The sequence below is a fragment of the Pseudochaenichthys georgianus genome, chromosome 21 (assembly GCF_902827115.2).
Source record: "Pseudochaenichthys georgianus chromosome 21, fPseGeo1.2, whole genome shotgun sequence".
NCBI classification, from domain to species: domain Eukaryota; kingdom Metazoa; phylum Chordata; class Actinopteri; order Perciformes; family Channichthyidae; genus Pseudochaenichthys; species Pseudochaenichthys georgianus.
Window position 1 is genome coordinate 35,454,568 of NC_047523.1, and position 22,450 is coordinate 35,477,017.

The 22,450-nt window shown below is 43.2% G+C and overlaps 1 protein-coding gene across 1 annotated transcript in view; it reads right to left on the bottom strand.

Moving 5' to 3' along the window:
* Positions 1 to 2,040: 2,040 nt before the first annotated feature.
* The window catches only part of wars2 (tryptophanyl tRNA synthetase 2, mitochondrial), a 76,544-nt gene continuing 56,134 nt past the window's right edge, over positions 2,041 to 22,450 (bottom strand). The window contains exons 3-7 of the mRNA XM_034110515.2: positions 15,448 to 15,708; positions 10,081 to 10,161; positions 8,447 to 8,529; positions 7,332 to 7,450; positions 2,041 to 3,053 (exon numbers count right to left, since the gene is read on the bottom strand). Of these exons, the coding sequence (XP_033966406.1) occupies positions 2,605 to 3,053; positions 7,332 to 7,450; positions 8,447 to 8,529; positions 10,081 to 10,161; positions 15,448 to 15,708 (993 nt within the window). The 3' untranslated portion in view covers positions 2,041 to 2,604. The remainder of the gene's footprint in view (positions 3,054 to 7,331; positions 7,451 to 8,446; positions 8,530 to 10,080; positions 10,162 to 15,447; positions 15,709 to 22,450) is intronic.

Here is a 22,450-nt window from a genome sequence, read left to right on the forward strand (position 1 = left end):
AGAGGTTTTATAGTTTCCTCTCTGCGTGTCGTGAACAACGTCTACAGGAGTAAAACGTAGCATTTATTTGTTCTGTAGATGTTTCCATTTACCACAATTTCTTTAAAAATAAAGTTACATTTATTACGGGTCTATTAAAGCTTTTACCTCGCGCATAAAACGGGTCAGTTACGTCGTCGCTCTCACATTAAAACGGTCCTGATATCACTGCTGCTCGCTGGACAGACACATGTAGTTGTCATAATGCAGCTGCAGTCACATATTCACTGTGTGTGCGCGTGCGTGTGTATGTGTGTGTTGCACATTTTTGTTATACTCGGGCAGCTGCCAACAGGGGAAAAAAAGCAGCAAAGGTAAATAAATCAAGCGAGGACACCGCGCTGCTCCCAGGTACACACCCGGATGGAAACATCACTGCGTGGGCCAGATCGTTCGTGTGTGTGTGTGTGTGTGTGTGTGTGTGTGTGTGTGTGTGTGTGTGTGTGGTGTGTGTGTGTGTGTGTGTGTGCGTGCGTGTGTGTGTGTGCGTGCGTGTGTGAGTGAATTAAACAAGGGCTACGTATTTTCAATTAGAGAAAGTGCGATGGCAGGGAGCAGAAAGTTGAAATTGAGTAGAAGGACGAAAAAGAAGAAGACCTGAAAGAAGCAAAAGAGGAAAGACAGCGGAAACAGTAAATATAAATACAAAAAAAGAGAATCATTTATTGTTAAGAGTTGAGAGTTTAAGAAACAAAAAGGGAAATGGAAATAATACCAAAGCCATTTGAGAAATAAGCTTGAAAGGAAAAAATGAGTTTTATATTTGGTTAAAAAAGTTTTAAAAAACTAAATGATTTTTTAAAAGCAATTGGGCATGTAGGCCAGTGTAACACTAAAGACTTAGTTGTCAAATCGAATAATGATAATATAATTAAGTCAATGTTTAGTCAGATTAAGCCACATATATTATATAGCGGATAATCAAGTTAAGAAGTGAAGAAAAACATAAAAACAAATCAAAGATTGTCACACCAAAGAAAACGATGAAGACGGGTGGATTGGATAAATGGTAACGTGTGGAATAAAGGAGCAGACGGAGGTGAAGACATTGGAAATAGATTTAAAGCCATTGCTGTGAATAGCGTCTTCATTATTGTGGCTTTGCAGGTGTTTCGTCTCTTCAGCGGACAGCAGTGAAATAAATGCATCTGACTCACACCACCCGAGTTGTGAACAGCTGAGGTGTTAATGTGTAAACAGCCAAATGTTAGATTGTGTTTATGGTGCCAGTGTGTAATGTAACTAAGATTTGTTTCTATTTTGAGGTACTGAGCATTTGTATTCCCTGCTACTCAAATATTGGTATTTTTACTGCGCTAAGTTTTATTTGATAAACCTAGTATTGAGTATGAAGTAGCTAAAAATAGGTACCATCAAGCATATACCACAAAGTACTAATTTTGAGTTACTATTTACCTCTGAAGTGTGTGTGTGTGTGTGTGTGTGTGTGTGTGTGTGTGTATGTAGGTTAATGATACATGGCTATTGATCTAACACCCGAGCACATGTAACATCACAGGACAGAGCTAGTACCAGAGAAGGGTTAGCATAGCTGGCTGGACTGTGTGTGTGTGTGTGTGTGTGTGTGTGTGTGTGTATATTAAATGTAAGGTTGTGTAATAGGCATCAGTTTGTGTCCACTTGCGTCAGTACGTAGTCTCAATAAATAAAAAAACGGTTGAGCTGCAAATATATAAAACATCATGTCTTCTCTTATTTTCTTGTCAAAAAGATAAAACTGTAAAATAAGCAAACAACACTAATACAAATATTCCCACACACACACACACACACACACACACACACACACACACACACACACACACACACACACACACACACACACACACACACACACACACACACACACCACACACACACACACACACACACACACACACACACACACACACACACACACACACACACACACACACACACACACACACACACACACACGAAGAGTTTCATGCAGCAGCTAGAGACGAGACAATCCTTCACTCGTGTATCATTGGTCTTTATTGAACCTCTCTGTTGGACACCGTTCAAGACCTGTATAACTATATAAGTTACGTCTTCGAATATATTGCTCCAACGTGTCCTTGATTTTAGTGGCACGGCAGATTGGCCGAGAACCGCTAGCATCAAGAAGCATAAAGACAAGACACGGTAAAGAATAGCATGTGGTATTCTGGAAAACACATACGTTTAAAACTCCACAGACAAACAGATAAATAAGTAGCAGTCTTAAAAAGAAGTGTCCATGTGCAGAAACAAAAGGGACATGTTGTCTTGTTTGGACGGAGAAGACCAACATTAGCACTGCTTTAAACGACGTCCCCCCCCCCATTTATGTAAATGAGATAAAGACAGAAGACAAACATAGAGGGCAAACTATCAGCAAATCAGTTTCAAGTCATGACGTTGGAGTCCTTTCCACTTTGCTCCCAGCGCCTGTTGCTGTCATGGGTTACGGCTTGGATATCCTGGAGATGTCAACAGTCACAGGAATACAGCTTGATGTCCATCCTGCAGTTTAAACCCAGCTCTATTCCCCAGCTCCTCTCAGGAGAAGCCCACCCTCTGCCGGACCTCCCTCAGGACAGGTGCCGCTAACTCTCGCGCCCGGCAGCCCCCCTCCCGCAGCACCCCCTCCAGGTGTTGGGGGTCCGCCCTCAGCCTCTGGATCTCCTCTCTGATTGGTGTAACCCTCTGGATCACCGCCTCAGTCACCAGCCTCTTATAAGCCCCCGTGTCCAGCCCGGCGGCCTGAGACACCGCCTCCTCCACGCCGATCATCGCCATGGCAGCGTGGATCGTCACCAGGTTGGACACGCCGGGCCGCGTCTCCGGGTCGAAGGTCACCTCCGAGTTGAAGTCGGTGACGGCGCGACGCAGCTTGAGGGCGATGTCGTCCGAGGAGTCCGTGAGGCTGATGGTCGCCATCATGTGGGGGTCGGATTTGGACATTTTGACTGAAGGGTCGCGGAGGGATTTGACCTTTCGCGTGGCGCCTGAGTGAGGATCAGATCAGGAAATGTGTTAGTCGGATGAGGAGAAAAATAATATTAAACACAATATATTTACTTCAAAGCAAGACATCTACTATAGTATATAAATGTATGTCGATATCTTGTATTTAGTAAACATTTTGTATCTGGGTCTTCAGCACGCACACCGCAGACCATGATGACGTCTAAGGTTAAGAGTCAACATGATGTAATATCTGTGACTGGATCAAGAGATTCTATTGGATGCCTGAAGCCTTTTCTTGCAAGTTAACGCCCAAAATAATTGGCTCCTGCCTCCAGTCTTCTTGAGCCATCCTGAAATAATACAATATACAAAACCACCGGTTAAAGTGTTTGACAGATTGCAAATATCCTTCTACGTCGTATATCTATTCAAATCACAAAAGTCAGCTGTCAGAATCAGAGTGAGGGACGATGTTGTAGAAAAAAACATTTGAGTTAATAATACAAATAAGTAGAATCCTACATCCTTTTGTATCTTATAGGAATATGGATTATAAATCAAAAACAAAATGTAGATTCAGAGCTCTGCCGAGTGTCAGCAAATCATCTCCTCAGATTGCATGTTACCCTGACAACAACCTCCACCAATCAGAGGGCAGCGAGGCCTGTACGATAATAACCCAAATGAACGTGTAAGCATTTTGATGTTATTGTATTTTGTACGTTGTAATTGTGAATAGATCTTCAGTAAACAAACGTATTGTTGTTCAAGCACTCGTTCATTGACTCTGGAAAGACATTTCCTTGGGAACTAGTCAAGTCCATTTGTTTTACAATCTGTACAATATGTAACATATGACTCCGTCCTTGGACCGTTACAGCGCACGAGGAAAATCTTTAACATGGGAGAAACGTCAGGAAGAGAAACGTCTGAAAGGATCGCTCTCCCAGGACGGACACATGTGCAATCCATAAAAGAATGGAAATAAATAAGTACATTTTTAATATCTACTGATGGATTTCGGTCAATTCTTTAAGTTAAGATGTGAAACGCCTCGTGGTTTATCAAGTCAATGTAGACGCTGATTGATTGATTGAGTGTGTGTGTGTGTGTGTGCGCGCGCAGCAGACGTCTCTCGGTGTGAAGTGATGTGCAGACTGGGAGATCAGGGATTTCCCTTCCTCTCTCATTTATCATCCCACGTCCTTCCGCCATCTTGCAAGCTCCATCTATTATTCTATCCCATAACAGAAGTCCACATCCTTCCCATGTGCCACATCCTGTTTGTCCCCCGCGAGACGTCCTTACTTAAAAAGGTCTTTGGGTTGGTTTCAAAGGGAAGACGGTGATTGGCAACTTCGAAGAACAGAACATGAAGACAGGATCTGCTAGTTTGAACCACACACACACACTATGCCACACACACTCTCACACACACGAAACCGCCTCCCTGAAGTCATCTTGAGGACATCCATTATCACTTTATTATTCTGATACAAGTGGATGAATATGTCTTTAATCAAAGCTGCTCTGCACACATGAGTGACTCCATCTTGTGCTTTTATGATGCTGATCATCAGTGAGGATGAACCGGGGCGAGGGGCATGTTAGCCATGTGTGAGAACATACCGGAAAACACACCGTCATCTTTCCAAAGTCAGACTGTAATCACGTCATGTTGTGCGATACATCTTTTCTGGACGGCCTAATATTTCCCCTGAAAGTCTCATTTTAAATTTGACCACTATTTAACAAGTAAAAATATATAATTTGCAACGGGAGACGTGACCAACACGGCAGCACACTAAATGACATTCAACTTGAAAGGTGGGGTAGGTCAGTTTGAGAAACCGGCTCGAGATACACTTGTTATATTCCATGGAATGCTCTTAACATCCCGATAGCAATGAATATCTTAAGTGCTTTGACAGAAACATCATCTCTGGAAGCCGTGGCGCTGTAAAAAGCACGACCAATCATCTGAGCCGGCCCGGCTAAAGTAACTGGATGGCCTACCTGCCTGTCAGCCTTCCATCTGTGCACAAACTTACGTCGTGCCCTCATTGGTCATGTGGCGTTCGTGTGTGTTGGAGGAGGGGCTCTGGAAGGAAGTGGCAGATTTGTTCCAGCTGTGTATTTTCAAATTCTAGCGCACTCCAGCTGGTTTCTCCAAAATGACCTACCCCACCTTTAAGCATAGAAACAACAAGGGATATGAGTTCCCCCTTTAAAAGTTGTTCCACAGATTACTCCCAGAGGAAATGAAAGCTTTCATTACTATCCAAGAAATAGCAAAATGCTGCTCAGATAAATCTTATCATGTGAGGAAATGAAAGTAAAAGGAACTCTGTGAGCATCAGTGAACACAGAGAGCGAGGCATGAAGCAGTAGGAAACATATTGGAAGAAATAATACAAACCATAGACATTGTAGTTTTTGCATCTTTCAAAAAGACTTTACTTCTGATAAATGTGGCATCTTTCTTTGGGGATATGACGCGTAAATAAGTACATACCGGAGCGTTTCTGTAGCATAAGAGTTTAATATAACCCAAATCTCTCCGGTGGCCTCTGTAGCATCGCTCTCACCGTTTATCTGCCTCGTTTCCTTTTCATCTCTCGACCTTTAGCGCCATCTAATAAAGGCTATGATGCCAAGATGTGTTGTTTTGCTCATCGCCGTTTGTTCTCGTTCTTTGTCTGCTGGACAAGCTCGGATAGCATCACCATCCAGATGTTTCCAGCTGCTGAAACAGGGTCTGACGGAAATCACTGGCGTCAGTCTCTTGTATTTACAGAAGAAGAGAATATACACGCTGGAATATGCTCTGCTAAAACTAAAAGTATCTTCTAGATCAGTGGTTCCCAACCTTTTTTACCAAGAGCTCCCCCAAATGACTCCTGTTGGAAGTTGCGCCCCCCCCCCCCCCCACACACACACAAGGGGGGGGGGGCGCAACAGCGGTAATTAAAGTTTAAAAGTCTCAAAAATGCTACAGCTACTGTCACAAACTGGATGAATGTGAAGTACTTTGTTAAAGGAGGATGAAAGCGTAATTAAGGAGCTCTATTGGAGCGACTTTGATGGTTGTTGGACTCAGGATTAATTCATTTGGATTCCCGCTGAATGAAGAAATGAAAGGACGGCGCAAGTGGAAACAATTCACAAAGGGATTAAACTGTTTAAAACACATGCTCAAAGTAAGCCGGATTTTGCCGATGTGGTTATGTGGATTAAAAAGTCGTAAATAATCTACAAAATGGAGGAGACCGATCTGATCGGAGCAACTGTGACAAATAATCCAACTGAAACCGGCATGGACAATGACTGTTTTAAACATGCGCTTATCCAGACAAGCCTGGTTTGGACACTTTACGGGCGGAAGAAACATTTCTATAGAAAGAATTATACATTTCTGTCTTTTTCTGCCTTTAATACTAACTTGAATTTTTATTAAAATTAATTAGTCAATTATTTTTTATATTTTATTGTAATGTAGAGACAAGGCTTTTAGTGACAATCATGTATTGCCTTACAATTATATGTAAAAAAAAAAAAAGAAAAAAAAAAGTCTAAATATGATATTTGGCCTCAAATCATCTGAGCCCCCCCCCCCCTGTGATCTTTGGCGCCCCCCCTGCGATCCCCCAGGTTCGGAACCACTGTTCTAGATTGTTATGGTTTTCATTCTTGCAAAGTGCTCAATTCGTGCTTGTTTCAAGAATCAAGATCCACTCTCCTTTTTGAAACTGAAACTACCTGATTTCTAATAAAACTTCTTGACACATTCTAACCGCATTGGTAGATTATGAAAATAGTTTTTGCAAGGAGAATTGTTTAAGGAAGAAAAGTGCTTGAAGGCCGTGTTTTTAAACAAAAAGGATTTTTAAAACCATAAATCCCTGTCGCACTCTCTCCATAAATATGTGCCACTCAGAGAAAGTTCTTCCATTTGAAACATACCTCGATATACCGTCTGCAGTATAAAAGGTTTGATATCTATTTTAAAAGCTGCTAAGACTGGGATTTCTTTCAAAGGAGTTTCATGAGCTGTGATGAATTATGGAACACTATTCAAACGTTTTGTTTCCCTCTCCACAGAAACAGGAAAGAAATAAAACTACTGAATACTTTTTGCATCTAAAAATAAAAAGTGAAAGCTACTGAACTCCGGCAAAAAAAACCTTTGCAAACAGTGATCTATATTGTCCGAGCTGGCCTTCGTATATAATCAAACGGAGTGTGTGTGTGTGTGTGTGTGTGCCGTGAAGCCTGTAAATGTGTGTGTCGGAGTGTGTGCAGGAATGTGTCCTCACTGAGCAGCGCGGCGGGTTCGGGGAACAGATCTCCGTAGCGGTTGTTGAAGATTCGAGCGAGATCCTGCGCCAGCTCCAGATGTTGGACCTGATCCTCTCCGACGGGCACGTGAGTCGACCTGAGAGGCGAAGACGAGACACAACGTGAGCTTCATCAACATGGTGTGAGCGCGGATCGGAGACTCTGCCGGAGCTCAAGGTCGGATCTTCGGAACGGTCACCGGGGAGGAAGTAAACCATTAATATCGTCTTTAATACAATCCAGAAAGCGTAATCGATGAGTTGCTACGCAGGTATTAAGCCTTCTGTGTTCGGCGGTTCAAATGGAAACCACGGAGGAGAAATATTTGCAGCTTGGTTTTTCTTTATTAACAAGCGACCACCAACTCATCATCAGGCGCTTTCTCTCAAACCGCAGCAGACCAGCTGTCTTACTGCATTTTGTATTTATGAAGGAGTGCCAAAGGGCTGACTCATCACTAAATAAAAAAATATTTGTGTGGATAATTTTTGTTGGCGTTTGTCCACATTTGGGGATATCCTCCGTGTGATAGATTTCTCCCACGACCCACACAGCGGATGGATAATAATGAAACGATGTTGGCCTTTTGCATCAATCTGCTTCTGAACAGGACGGGTGTGTGTGTCGTCTAACCAGCTTTCTACGGGCAAATACATCCGCATAGAAAGCAAAGGGTTGTATCCATTTCTAGGAGGAATATAGATCATGGAAAACGAAGAAAATGATTTCTCGGATTTCCTGGAGTCTGAAAGTCTGGAATATATGGATGTGTAACAATAAATTAAACACGCAAACAACAGCCTTCTTTGTACGGAGAAAAGATGAAACGGCTTCGTTAAAACACACACACACACACACACACACACACACACACACACACACACACACACACACACACACACACACACACACACACACACACACACACACACACACACACACACACACACACACACACACACACACACACACACACACACACACACACACACACACACACACACACACACACACACACACACACACACACACACACACACACACACACACACACACACACACACACACACACACACACACACACACGTCTCACTTGTAGAGGAGGATATCTGCCGCCTGGAGGACGGGATAGGTGAAGAGACCGACACTGCCCTCGTTCTTCTGTTTGCTCTTCATCTAAGGAGAACACAGAGGGAGGAAATGAAGTTCAATATGCAGGCGGGAAATACAAAAAGTACAAGTGGGGGAAGACTGACTGAAGTTGATTGTTTTCTTTGCCATGGAAATAGACTTTCACTTTTTCGCCGATTCTCAGACAAACTGGTGCGGATGAGTTGCCGTGACACTTCACAGCGTGTCCGACATCAGCCCGTGTGTGGGGAAAGCAAAAGGAGTTTCTCCCCCCACTTGGTCTTTAATACACTCGATGTGGCCGGGGGAGTTTCTCTGTAACTGTAATGCAACAGGGATGTTTGATAAATGCTGGGAATTCAGATCGAGTTGAAAAAGTATTGTTAATTTACAACGTTTAATCCGAAGTTAAGCACATATGAAGTGATAATTAAATCAGCATGTATGTTAAGGAAGATAGAGGGGGTCCAAGCTTTGATAGAAATACAATATGAATAATAATCACAGTTTACGTTATTGGCTGTAAAAGAAACAAACGTCATCTGCAGATTGTTGGATGAAAGATTTGGCTTAAACATTTCTTTCACAGAAATCAAAGATAGTTAGGATTTAATTGAGCTATGAAATAAATACTTTTCATCTCCAGTTGATGAAACAGTTGGTCAGAAACAGATCCAACCGCTTCGAGGAACTGGATATTAGGGTTGGACTGATTGGATTTCACATCAAACCATTCACAATATGACTTGGCATTGTGTCTCCATGATGACAGTCGATACCATTTGAAGGGAAGAAACAGTTTTAATAATAATAATAATAATAATAATAATAGGTTTTTCATCTGTGAAGCAAAGCATAATCAAGCTGCTTCGATATATATATATTTACCGTACTTTTCGGACTATAAGCCGCGACTTTCCCCCCCATTTTTTTTGTACAGCTAGCGGCCACTAGGGAACCTCCTAAATCTATGGATTTCACAGGTAAAATTAACCGCCTTTAACGCTATGGGCTCTATGACCGGTCCGCGCCCGCCACCTTTAAGCGGCGGGCTCCAGCAGGAAAAGCTGGAGGCCGGAAAAGAGTGAGACAGGTAGCGCGCCAAAGTGAAAGTGGAACCGAGAGACAGAACGAGAGCAAGACAGACGGACAATTTAGCTGCTGCGGCTTATATGCTGGTGCGCTTTATAGTCCGGAAAGTACGGTATATTGCTCAAGGCTGGAGAATAAGGGGTTAAAGTTGTATAGTAGCTCTTTCTGATACCCCCAATATTTCCAAGCAAGGCATTAGGACATGAAAAATACACTTTGGAAAAAAAGTATTTTCACAAATTGTGAATTTCTGAGTTGTATTAATTGTATTTATAGTTTAAATCTGCCGTATATGCAGATGTTTTAGTATAGTTTTGGATGGAGGCAAGTGAGAAACGTCATTAATACACAAGACAGAGAGTAGTTTTGGGGGTTTAGTATTAATTTAAGGTCATTATTTAGTAAGTGCAGAGTTACCTCCATGAGTTGTACTTTGCTACATACAGCATGCTTCAATGTAATCCTTTAGTGTTTGTTTATTTGTGAGTGTGTGCAGAGTCTGACCTTCCACTGCGGCAGGTGTCGGAGGCGGGGCATAGAGGTCAGACAGCCGAGGATCCAGGAGAGCTCAGCGTGCTCCGACACCTGCGGGGGGGGGAGGGGGTGAGGCAGGGACACATCAGGGAAGAAGGGTCTGTTAGAAGACCTTTACACATCCTTTTCAAGATTTCCTTTCTCCTTTATTTGCTTTTTTAAATTGTTTTATTTCAACATATTTTAATTTCTTGTCAGCTTTAATTCACGGGAATTTCATTAGGATCATTGCAGATGTTTTATCTTCTTCTGTAGTTATTTTGATATTATTTTAATATTGTTTTCTGTAAAGCACTTTGGGTTGCTTTGTGCATGAAAGGTGCTCTACAAATAAAGTGTATTATTATTATTATTATTATTATTATAAGATGCTATAACTCGATTACACGAGATCATATATGGATGCTGTTTTAGTTCATCTTGGATTATTAACCATTTTCACCGTTAATGTGTTCATATTTCCTGCTGTGTAAGTCTCAGGTCTATGAGTACTTCTTCCTAAGTGAATCACAAGCACCTGCAAATCTTTTGTCTCATCAATCGGGAACTCATATTCTGATAACACCTGTTGCTGTGAAATATGGATCCAGTAATTCATGTTTTTACTAAAGAAAACCAGATGAACATTGCACCCTGCCATGTGATGTTCAGGTATCAGGACTACATTGTTATTGTTGTTGTAGTTTTCAAATATAATACTAATTTAAACAATAGGCAATTAACACTATACATGCATATTTAGAAATGGACACATGTACTTTATGTCGAACTTTATTCAGTCCCTCGTCACCTCAGCGCAGCAGAGGAAAATAAGTGGAAGAAACTATGGAGCAGCCAGATTAGACAAGCAGACGAATGGGTGAGGGGTGTGTGACAGGAGGAGGGTGACTCTGTAGCGCCTCCGAGTGGCAGAGAGGAGAACTGCTTCCTCTCTCCACTCCCCACAGGTGCACCTGGTCACACCTGTGTCTACCGTCAGCTTCAATTAGAAACAATAGATTATTATGCACCCAATCACGGATTCATTTTGCTTTTATTCATCTAATTATTCAGACTGGAGCTGCCCGAGATATCTACACTGCTCTTAACAAGTGTCAACAAAAGTAGACTCTTAGACGACATTAACATACATATCCACAGCTCATAAATACATTAAATACACACATAGTAGTGAGAATGTGTGAATAACATCCACAGGAAACCAGCCTGGATCAGATGTGGTCACTTTGTGGGTTATTAATGTAAGTATCTTATAATCATCGGTACACTTAAACTCGATCCATCATCCTCTCATCATCTGCTTTTATCGTGGTCGTTTGTTTTACAGTGATGATTTTAAATAAGAAGTTAGTTTGAATTGAACGAAGTGGTCGTGTAAATAAACGAATAAATATAACCAACATGTTTTGGTGAAGCAATGATTGGGTGAATGTTAATGTAGAGTAGCTTGTGCATCTGGCAGTGGTACAATTACTCCAACATATCCGCTTTCATGGAGGCTGTCCTGAAAGTAAGTAAGTGTGTGTGTGTGTGTGTGTGTGTGTGTGTGTGTGTGTGTGTGTGTGTGTGTGTGTGTGTGTGTGTGTGTGTGTGTGTGTGTGTGTGTGTGTGCGCGTGCGTGCGTGTGTGTGGAACATCCTGCAAATTAAAGTGTATGGACGACGGCGGCGGCATTGCCTTCATTGGCCCTTTCTCTCGTTTCTTGAAAAGCATTGTGGGCAGCGTGACATAAAGCAGGATTCGGGGTGCAGGGGGTCGGTGTGCATTACACCCTGCAGACAGACAAGAGATGGCACAGATGTGGATGACAGCGCAGAAATAGGGTTTGGATATGGTTTAAAGTACAATAAAACGTATTCAAAAGGGCTTTGAGAGAACAGCCAACAGTTGGTCCGGTGCCGTGAATCCACTTTCCTTCTCAATACCTTGATAGACATCCAGAGGAACTGAGGATGTGCCGGTTCATTCCCTTCCTGTTTGATACCACTGACTTCAGTTCACCCTAACCCACAGTTTTCTTTCTTCAATGAAGTGGAGTATCTGTTTGGGCAGTTGTTGTGTTTTCACACGTGGAGCAGGCGTGCTCAACAGGAAGGTCTCAGCGCTGCCAAGCTATGTGGCATCAAGCTAAACGGGAATCAAAATAGGACTGTGTGTGTGTGTGTGTGTATGTGTGTGTGTGTATGTGTGTATGTGTGGACTGAACTCACACACGCACTTTCTCGCACACACTTCAACTTCTACACACGCGGTAAAGAAAAGAAAACGCAGTATCGAAGGAAGGAACAAACAGCTGTTCTGATCTCTCTCTGTGAATTTAAACGTGACATTTTCGATCTGCTGAAGCGCTGCAAATGTTAAGACGGTCATTCGCTTCTCCTTCTCCTTCTGCGGCCGAAGCCAGATGTAACGCTGGGTTACGGAGGCGTGTGCTTTCATAGCCTCTGCAAACAGGCGAGATAAGAATCAGGAGCGATTGAATCAGCGCTGCTGGGGTTGACTGGCTCACACTCTTCGGCAGGTAAACATGTCGGCGGGAAAATAAACAGTGAACGATGTCCAACTGACTCCCTGCCAAACTCGTAAACAACATAACATCTGATTTCTAAAAACAACATGTATTCATAAGAGAGTACTGTACTAACCAACTTGCACAGAGCCCACAAGTGTATTTATCAAGCTAATGTTTTGTTTAACAGCAACATGTGAAATAAATGTGCAGACATGAAATATATGTGTGTGCACAAACATGTCGGGCAACAACGATATTGAAGTTTGCAATCAAACGACCGCTTACATCCACTCTAGCATGTGTTAAAAAGATTGACATCGTACAATGCACAGTAAATGCTAACAGTTTCTATTAGGCTGATTATTTACTTGACTTTTCCAATGTAGCAACAGAAATGACTTTAATGGTGACATGTCATGCTTTTCCGGTTATTGCCCGTCCCCTTGTGTGTTATGAAGGTTTTTATGCATGTAAACGGTCTGCAGAGTCAAAACCCTCAAAGTACACCCTGTAGCGAGTAAAACTCTAAAACAGAAAGTACCTCCCCAAAACGCCTCGTTGGAGATACGTCACTGTCCATTTGATTCTTCCGGGGACATCATGATGTCACGTCGTCCCCGGAACGAAATGGACCAATCCGCGGAGCCGTTACGTTACGTCCGCGGAGCCGTTACGTTAAGCCCCCGCTGATTGGTCCAAATTGACCAATCCACGGACTTCCTCACACACTCAGTGCATGCAGCTCTGCTGATCTCTCCTCCCTGGCTGCAGGCTGATAACAGACAGTTGGGATCGCGGCGACATTCTCTCTGCAGACTAGTGTTGCACGGTGTACCGATACTTGAAAGGTACCGCGATACCCTGCCGTTAAAAACGGTACGATTCCTCCGTTTCATTAGTATCGGTACTTTAAGAATGACGGGGAAAAGTACTCCCGTGAAAAAGCGCCGTTTTAATAAGAGCCGTGTGTGTTCAGCGCTCTGCTTCCACTCCCTGCACTGCAGCCGTGCCTGCAGTCCCGCTCCTCTCAAGAACGCTCTAAGTCCCTCCCCTCTCTCTTGCACGCGGCCACGCGCTAGCTGCCAGAGCATGTGAGAAAACGAGAAGCATGGCTGCAAGTGGGAGTGCAACTGCCGCTGCGCCTCGGCTTGTTGACAAAAAAGACGGCAGAAGTCTGTGAACGGGCCGTTCAGGTGTTCAGAGCAGAGCTTCCTGTCGGAGCAGCAGAGCGTGATGTGCACTGAAAAGTTTTTCTGTCGCAATATTATCGTTGAGCAAACTTAACTAGCAAACTAGCATCACTATCTGCTAACGTTAGCTTTAGCCTTCGTTTTCTATTAGTTTTTTTCATAGGCTATAAACGGAGGTGGTATAAGTATATATCTTGTACTTGAGTAAAAGTAGAAGTACCAGAATGTAGGAACAATCCTGCAATCAAAATGTTCCTCAAATGAAAGTACAAAAGTATTATCATCAAAATATAGTTAAAGTAGCGACAGTAAAAGTAGAAGTACTCAGGTCTTGTACTAGAAGCACCAGAGTGTAGGAATACTCTGTTACAGTAAAAGTACTGCATTCAAAATGTTCCTCAAGTAAAAGTATTAAAGTAGCGACAGTAAAAGTAGTCATCACTAATACATGTAGTGGGGTAAAAGTACACCATGTACCTCTGAACTGTAGTGGATTAGAAGTACAAAGTAGCAAAAGAAACATTGAAATACTTAAATAAAGTACAAGTATCTCAAAATTGTACCCAAGTAGTACTTGAGTTTATGAACTTAGTTACTTTACACCAGTGACTATAAAGATAGAAAGACTCAGCCTTGCACAGAGGCATGAAAATACATTTTCAAAATGCTCAACAGTGCTGCCAAAATGTTAAACTCACTGCTACACAATTAAAATAAATGCTTTTATATATATTTATATTAGATGTGACTCTTTGGTGTTTCTGTTCTTAGTAACCTGCTGCTTTAGTTGTTCTGACTGCTAAAATCATCTGTTATTCCTAATTTTAAAGCCGATATTCCGTGTTTCCCTTTTTTTAAGAAAAGTATCGAAAAATAATCGGAATCGCAATTCTTGACTTGGTATCGGTATCGAAACCAAAATGTTGGTATCGTGACAACACTACTGCAGACCCATTCTCACAGCGTGTATCAACCTTTTTCTGACTCAATATCAAGCCACACTTATTGTTTTGACTTCGGCTGTGACTTTGTGTGTGCTCAGGGTGAGTTTGGCTGTGTTTCGCTGTGTATCGCTAAACAAGGAAACAACACCTCCACGGAGCTCAGCGCGATTCACAACGTCCCGACCAATCGGAGCACACTGGGCTCATAGGGAGGGGGGGGCAAGAGCTGCAGCGAGCCGTTTAGTGGAGAGAGTGAATACACATACTTTACAGAGATGCTGTATGCGAAAATTGCACAGTATAAATCTATTCTAGTAGACCTCAACAATGGAGTTATGATCAGTGGAAATGGCCATGACATGTGACCTTTTACATCAATAACACAATCTCATCCTTTAATGAAACACAGCAGACATCTAAATACAACTCATTGAAACTGAATGTTCAGCCACACATGAGCTCATAACTCTCATAGCACATTAGCAGTACATGGTCATCTATGGCATGTTTCTTTGAAAACCGTACAAGTCATGGTAACATTTGGAATTTGTATTGTATTATCATAAACATCTTATAGTCTTATTGCTGCAAAATACCCGAATCAAATTAAGTTCAATAGGCAATCTTTCTATGGCTTCCTTGCAATGCCAACTTCTGGGTCAACTCCTGCACCCACCCCCCCCCCGCTCACCTGAGACTGCTGGAAGAGCACGGCTCTCTCCGGGTCGATGCCGCAGGCCAGCAGACTGGCGGCCATGTCCAGGATGTTGCTGCGCAGCTGAGCCGGGTCCTGAGGCTGAGTGATGGAGTGCAGATCCACGATGCTGTACAGCACGGAGGGGAACTGGCTCTGCAGGGACACCCAGTTCTCCAGAGCCCCCAGGTAGTTCCCCAGGTGGGGCACCCCAGTGGGCTGGATCCCCGAGAACACACGGCCCCCTCCTGCAGGCTCCTGGAGAAGAAGGGGAAGATCTTTATTTGCACTTTGTTAGTTAAAGATAGTTTTATAGAGCTAACTGAAACAACAGGATGAGTGATGTATAACTATTACAGACAATGTACATTAGACATAATAAAACCATCATATCAGGGACATTATATAATACAAAAATTGTGAAACATTTTTTACCCAATGTTTTTTTTATAGGATATGTACATTTCGGTTAACCGGTTAACCGTTTTTTGGGGTGTCGAATATTCGAATATACAATTGCTTTCAAATTCCCATCCCTAGTATGGCTATGAAGAACTAGATGACGTCGCATTTCCTCCTTATTTCAGGCATTTAACAACGATGAAAAAAACACAGAAGTGCTAAAATGCTGTACATCTGAATGCTTCTTCAGGCCAAGAGAGAACACGCGATAAGTGACAGAAGAAAAAAAGTGTCTGAAAAATGGTGAGGAGGAGAGAAAGGGTGAAGGTGAAAGGGTGAGAACGCCTGCGGACACTGGAGTGTTAGTGTTAAACTTTTGGCAGGTTGCAGGCCAGCAGCGGTCATGCTTGAGTTACAGAGATGCTAACTCCATGGCTAGCACCTCTGTTCTCCCCCAAACACATCCAGCACGAAGAATGCATCACCTCGCACGCCAACAATAACAATGAACCTCCGTCCAGCCAACTTCAAGGCCTCTGTGACCACAACGGGGAGGACAGTGGAAGAGGAGAGGGGAGGCAGAAGAACCACTGAAATAATATACAACACAAAAAAAAAACATAATGACCTTATTACAGAGCTAAAATGGCGGGAGGAAGATCACTCGTTGCGTTTGTATCGTTGGGCAAACATTGTGTTTTTCTTTCGTGTTTTCGCCAGACCGCCGAATTTCTCCGGGCATCGACCCACTCCGCTGAACCGTGGCTTTCAATTGGCCCAGCTGGAAGAAAGTCTTAACCACAGCTTGTGGCACAAAGCTCCACACGATACAATTAGAGGGCGAAGCAGAGCGGCACCTGTCATGAGCCGTGAAACCCACTGGCATCTCAATTCTTCCTCCCCAGAGCCGTGACACAGAAGATTAGGACTCTGACGGAGCAGAAACACACGGAGACAGAGGCTTGGTGTTTGTGTTGGGCGGTTAGAAAGACAAAGTGTTTGAGGCCTGGGTGACGCACACTTCCCTGCCCACCGTGGTATTCAGTTCCCGGCAGAGGTGCGGTGCTAAGGCTTGGCCGGTTGCTCCGACTCTCAGCTGTGAAGGTGGTGAGGGATCAGTATTTAGGATAGATAATATGAACCCACACGTATAACGGGTAGAATTGCATATTAGATTTAAAAAAATACTGGTTTACTGAGCGGCCACAATGATGCTGCTCTGGATTTTAAAAAACTAAAAGGGGGCTGTGTGGTAGGGTTGTCCCTTCAGGTAGTGTTGAAGATAAAAGTCTTGTTAAGCACAATATGTCCCCGAGTTCAACCTTATATAATCATTATTAGATGCATGATTTGATGTTTCTAAGATTATACAACTATTTTTAAACAGTATTTGCATTAAACGCCTCCATTGCCTCCTGCCAAATCTGAGGCCATTGTTGTCAGCAGGAAACCGATGGACTGTCCACTCCAAGTAGGGAATGAGTCTTTACTAGGGGTATAACGGTTCACAGAAGTCACGGTTCGGTTCGTACCTCGGTTTGGGGCTCACGGTTCGGTACAACAAGGAAAAGCAAAAAAAAGTCCCAAATGCATAATTTTTTTTGCTGTTATTTATTTTTAACAGTAGTGCAAGTTTTGGTATGAAAATAAGGAACTCTAACATTTGGAATCATTAACTGTATTACACAGTTAAAAAGAAACCACAAACAGTACCACACACACTCAGATGGCCAGATTATTTATAATTGCTGATGTTAAACAAAAAGGTTAAATAAGCTGTACAACTAAAAAGAAAATATTAAAATAAAAAATAAGGAAGTGTTTCAATCACAATCAATAAAAGGCAATACAGAACTGTATAACATCTCCTGATGTCAAAATATAAAATAAATACAATGATAAATATAAAACAAAATAAAAATCTGTACCTTTAGGAGCAATGTCTAACATGTGTAATTAACTTGTGAGTGTGTGAGGCCATTATGCCTAAATAAAGGTACTCAAGCTTTACTCTATTTTCAAGTTGTTCTTCAAAAAGATGAGTTTGTCTACGTTGTCAGTCGTGAGGGCAGATCTGTTGGCGGTAACTATGTCACCTGCCGTCGAGAAAACACTCGCTGGGGACTGAGACTGACTCGGATGTGATTGAGCATGTCGAACAACGCCGACGAACAACGCCGTCGAACAACGCCGACGAACAACGCCGACGAACAACGCCGACATACCGTCCTCGTCCGATCCACAACAACGATGGGGTGCGCCCCATCATTGTTGTAGTCCACAGGGAACCCGAAATGTTCCCACACACCTGATTTAAAAGAAGCAGGTGGGTCACTAGCTCCTGTGTGTTGTGTGAACTCCCCGTAGCTACTAACTTTTCTTCTTCATGTATTGTGTTAGTTTTGTTGTGTTTTGTTCTTGTTCTTCATTTGTTATTTACGGGCAGCTGGCTTTTAGGCGCAATACCGCCCCCTGGATTATATATAGTGTAGTGGATACTGCCCTGAGTGACAGACTTTTTTCCCCACTCGTAAAAAAAAAGGCGTATTCGCCGTGTGATTGCATGTGCCGAACCGTGACGTCCGAACCGTGGCGGTACGGGACGAATACGGATACCGTTACACCCCTAGTCCTTACCCAAAGTGAAAGAGTTCAAGTATCTCGGGGTCTTGTTCTCAAGTGAGGGAACAATGGAGCGTGAGATGGGCCGGAGAATTGGAGCAGCGGGAGCGGTACTGCAGTCGCTTTACCGCACCGTTGTGACGAAAAGGGAGCTGAGCCAGAAAGCAAAGCTCTCTGTCTACCGGCCATTTTCGTTCCTACCCTCACCTATGGTCATGAAGGATGGGTCATGACCAAAAGAACGAGATCGCGGATACAAGCGGTCGAGATGGGTTTCCTCCGCCGGGTGGCTGGTGTCTCCCTTAGGGATAAGGTGAGAAGTTCGGTCATCAGGGAGGGACTCGGAGTTGAGCCGCTCCTCCTTCGCCTCGAAAGAAGCCAGTTGAGGTGGTTCGGGCACCTAGTTAGGATGCCACCTGGGCGCCTCCCTAGGGAGATGTTCCAGGCACGTCCAGCTGGGAAGAGACCAAGGGGTAGACCTAGGACCAGATGGAGAGATTATATCTCTTCGCTGGCCTGGGAGCGCCTTGGGATCCCCCAGTCAGAGCTGGTTGATGTCGCCAGGGAAAAGAAAGTTTGGGGCTCTCTGCTGGAACTGCTACCCCCGCGACCCGACCACGGAGAAGCGGGAGAAGATGGGTGGATGATGCCTCCATTGGACTCCTTTGTTTACGTACGTAACATAGTGACATCACTATGTAACACTACCACTATTGGCTAGTGCTACAACACATTGTACCTAAGAGGCTAAGGGGCGGGACATCTCTAAGTGGTTGACCAATCAAAACAGAGCCAGCCAGCTAACCAATCAGAGCAGACTGGGCTCTGGTTTCAGACAGAGGGTGAAAAGAGGCAGTATGAAAACAATAGAGTTTTTTAAACATTATAGCATGGAGACATGTCCCAGTGGAGACACTACATACAAAAAGCTTTGAATAGGGCCCCTTTAACTTTTTCAACACCCTACATGGAAAGTCAGTTGTTAACAAAAAGATATTACAGTCAACTGAGGGCACATAAATGTTGGCTTTGATGGCAATCCAACACATTTGTTGAGACAACATCTTAAGTTGATATTGTGATTTAATCACCTTTAAAGATAATGACCCACAATCCTGATGAGTTTGTTTGAGTGTGACTTTAGTTCGAGATGAGCTGACGGGTTGTAAACAGCAGCAGATGGACACAGGAGACGTTTTGAAACACTCCCCAAAAGACCCATGGGATCTCTGTTATCACCTCGAATCTGACTGCCGATCATATGTTCCCCGGCTGCACTCTTCAAGGTTATCACAACTAATCATTCAAACCTGAAGCTTTCGGAGGATATCCTCTTCAGTCGCTGCTGAGGAATCGGTTATCTTGACAGCTAGCTGAGCTACATCACATTCAATCCGACTGAGGGACAGGCTCAGCGCAGCCTGAGATCAGATAACAGCTGCTCTCTCACCAGCGTGGCCCACAGCTCCTCGATCTCTCAGCCTAAAGGGATCGAATAACAACTGTTCTGAGGCCAGTGTGGTCCACAAAGTCTCCATCTACTGGCCTGAGGGAGCCGGCCGCTGCCCGGCCAGAGAGAGGCAGGAAGGAACTGGGTGCTTATGTCATTACCGACAGGGTAATTGCACTGGAGTGCCATTGATGCTGAGAGCCTCTTAAGAGGTGTCAGGATAGATTTGGGTGTGGACGGGGCCCCGAGTCTGGCTCATGTGTGTTCTCACCTCGAGCTGACACGCCAAACGCATGTTCCCCCTCTGCTGCGGCCCCCGGGGGAAGCCATTAGCCATGCAGACATGGTAATGGTGTCATTTGAGCCAATCGAGTGTCAAATGAGAGTCAACGCCGCGGCTAACTAGCCACTGGGCAATGGAGCTATCACGCATAACGCTACACTTCAGCAGGCACCAGCCAGGGCTGCGGGTCAGAGGAGAGACTCTTTAGACATGGGCCTCTGCACTGTTTGGGAGTGAAAGTAGGTTATGTAAAGAAGTCAATCAAATACTGCATGATGACAGAGGATACAGCAAATGTTGCAAAGCAATTATTGTTAGTAAAGAATGCTGCACAGTACATATAGGAATAATCAGAAATGATCATCTAGTGTTCTTTTGCTATTGACCATATTAAATGTTGTTCCAAGAATGCAAATCAAATCTGATTACCGCTAAAAAGTACAGATGAGGTCAGAAAACGTTTGTGGTACAAAATAAAATGTTGACTGGCTCTAAAAAAGTTATTGCATTTCATCCTTAGGAAGACATTGATGTCTGTAACAAATCGAATGGAAGTTTTACTCGAATCCACAAAAAGTTGGCATCAAAGGAAAAGGCAGGGGATGACCAAAGTCAACTGAAACATGAATACCTGTACCAAATGTGATTGTAAATGCAGTTCAAAGCAAGATATTTAACTCTAATGCAAATATGGCAACCTCTTTTGCACCAGAGGAAAGATGTCAGGAGACGACCATGAAGTCATTCGTATTCATCATATGGGAAACATCAATGTTTGTACTAAATGTAATGACAAATTATCCAATAAAAGATATATTGATGTGGACCAGAGAAGTAGACCAATCAGAGGAAAGCGTAACTTGAAAATGTAAATTATAACCTGAATTATGTCTGCTGATTTTACAGCAGGCAGGACTCCATTCTCAGCAACAAGCTCAATGTAAACAAAATACTGTCCGTTTCGATTGGACATAATTACTATTATATAAGACAGTAACGCTTCCCCTATCATCGCTTCACTCCCTCTCTCTGCCCGTAAATGACGCGTAGGGAAAGCGGGAAACACTGGTTGTTCTGTCTTAACATTTGTCTCTGACAGGCTGTACATCGAAGGTGAAGAAAGCTTTCTTCAACCACGTCTGCCATATGCTTAATGCATTACGCACCATGTGTGTGTGACATTAACGCCAACAGCTAGAAGGTTACGTACACTAAAAGGCCATGTTTTCACTTACCTTTCCGGGAATATGTGTGTAAATGTGTCTGTACGTGTACGTGTATGTGTGTGGTAACCTCCACAGGGAGAGAGGTCATGTGCAAACATATATGTACGTCGGCACGTGTCGTGGTCTTTGCCTACATCAACATCTTCAAGGTGTGAAAGTCGCTGTCCATATGACTTTGACAGTTCATTTCAAAGATGGTGGAAAGAAAAAGTCCATCACGAAGAGACCAGATCCTAACCGCATTATTAAATGGAAAACAACTGTTACACTACATTTGAGAACAAATACACTGTCTTTTTCTTTTGCCGTTAATACTGACTTTCCCACAATACCTCTGAGAATCTAGCTCCAGGATTCAATGGAAACATTCATTTCTCTTTCACTTCTTTATGGAAACTGAATGGCAAATGTGGAGCACAGCATCCATGCGTAATGTATAACGATGACAAACCCCACTGGGACAAGATGCATAACACACAGAATCCTACCGAGTCTTTTTGCCAGATTTACAAAGCCACGCATTGGGAGTGTGTCAACTCTTACATTTGAGAGAGGCTTAACTATTAAATTATACCCTCAAAATAAACTGTTATTCTACGAAGACTAGGTTCACTGATGTCGTTCTACGATTGGCTCACGAGCCTTGTTTGCAACAACACTGACGGCGACTACACATCTCATACATCAGAACATTCATTTAAGACCCAACTCAATTTTAAATAAATTATAAAAGCAATACTTTTATTCTGCAAAGTCAACCTTGGTTCTGCCAAAAAAACACATTCATTCGGTTTAATATTGTCGTCACTTATAACAAATGGTTGCCTTAAGGGCGACACGAAGCTTTGTGAGGGGAGAAGAGTGAGATTTGTTATCCTATGATTTAACTGCTGCACACCGATTACATTATACTTGTGTGGTTTTCTTTATATACATATTTATTGAGCATAGTTGGAGGGAGCCTGAGATCGAAATAATCCTTGTCGACTACTGCTTTGGTTGCAGCTTGTCCTACAG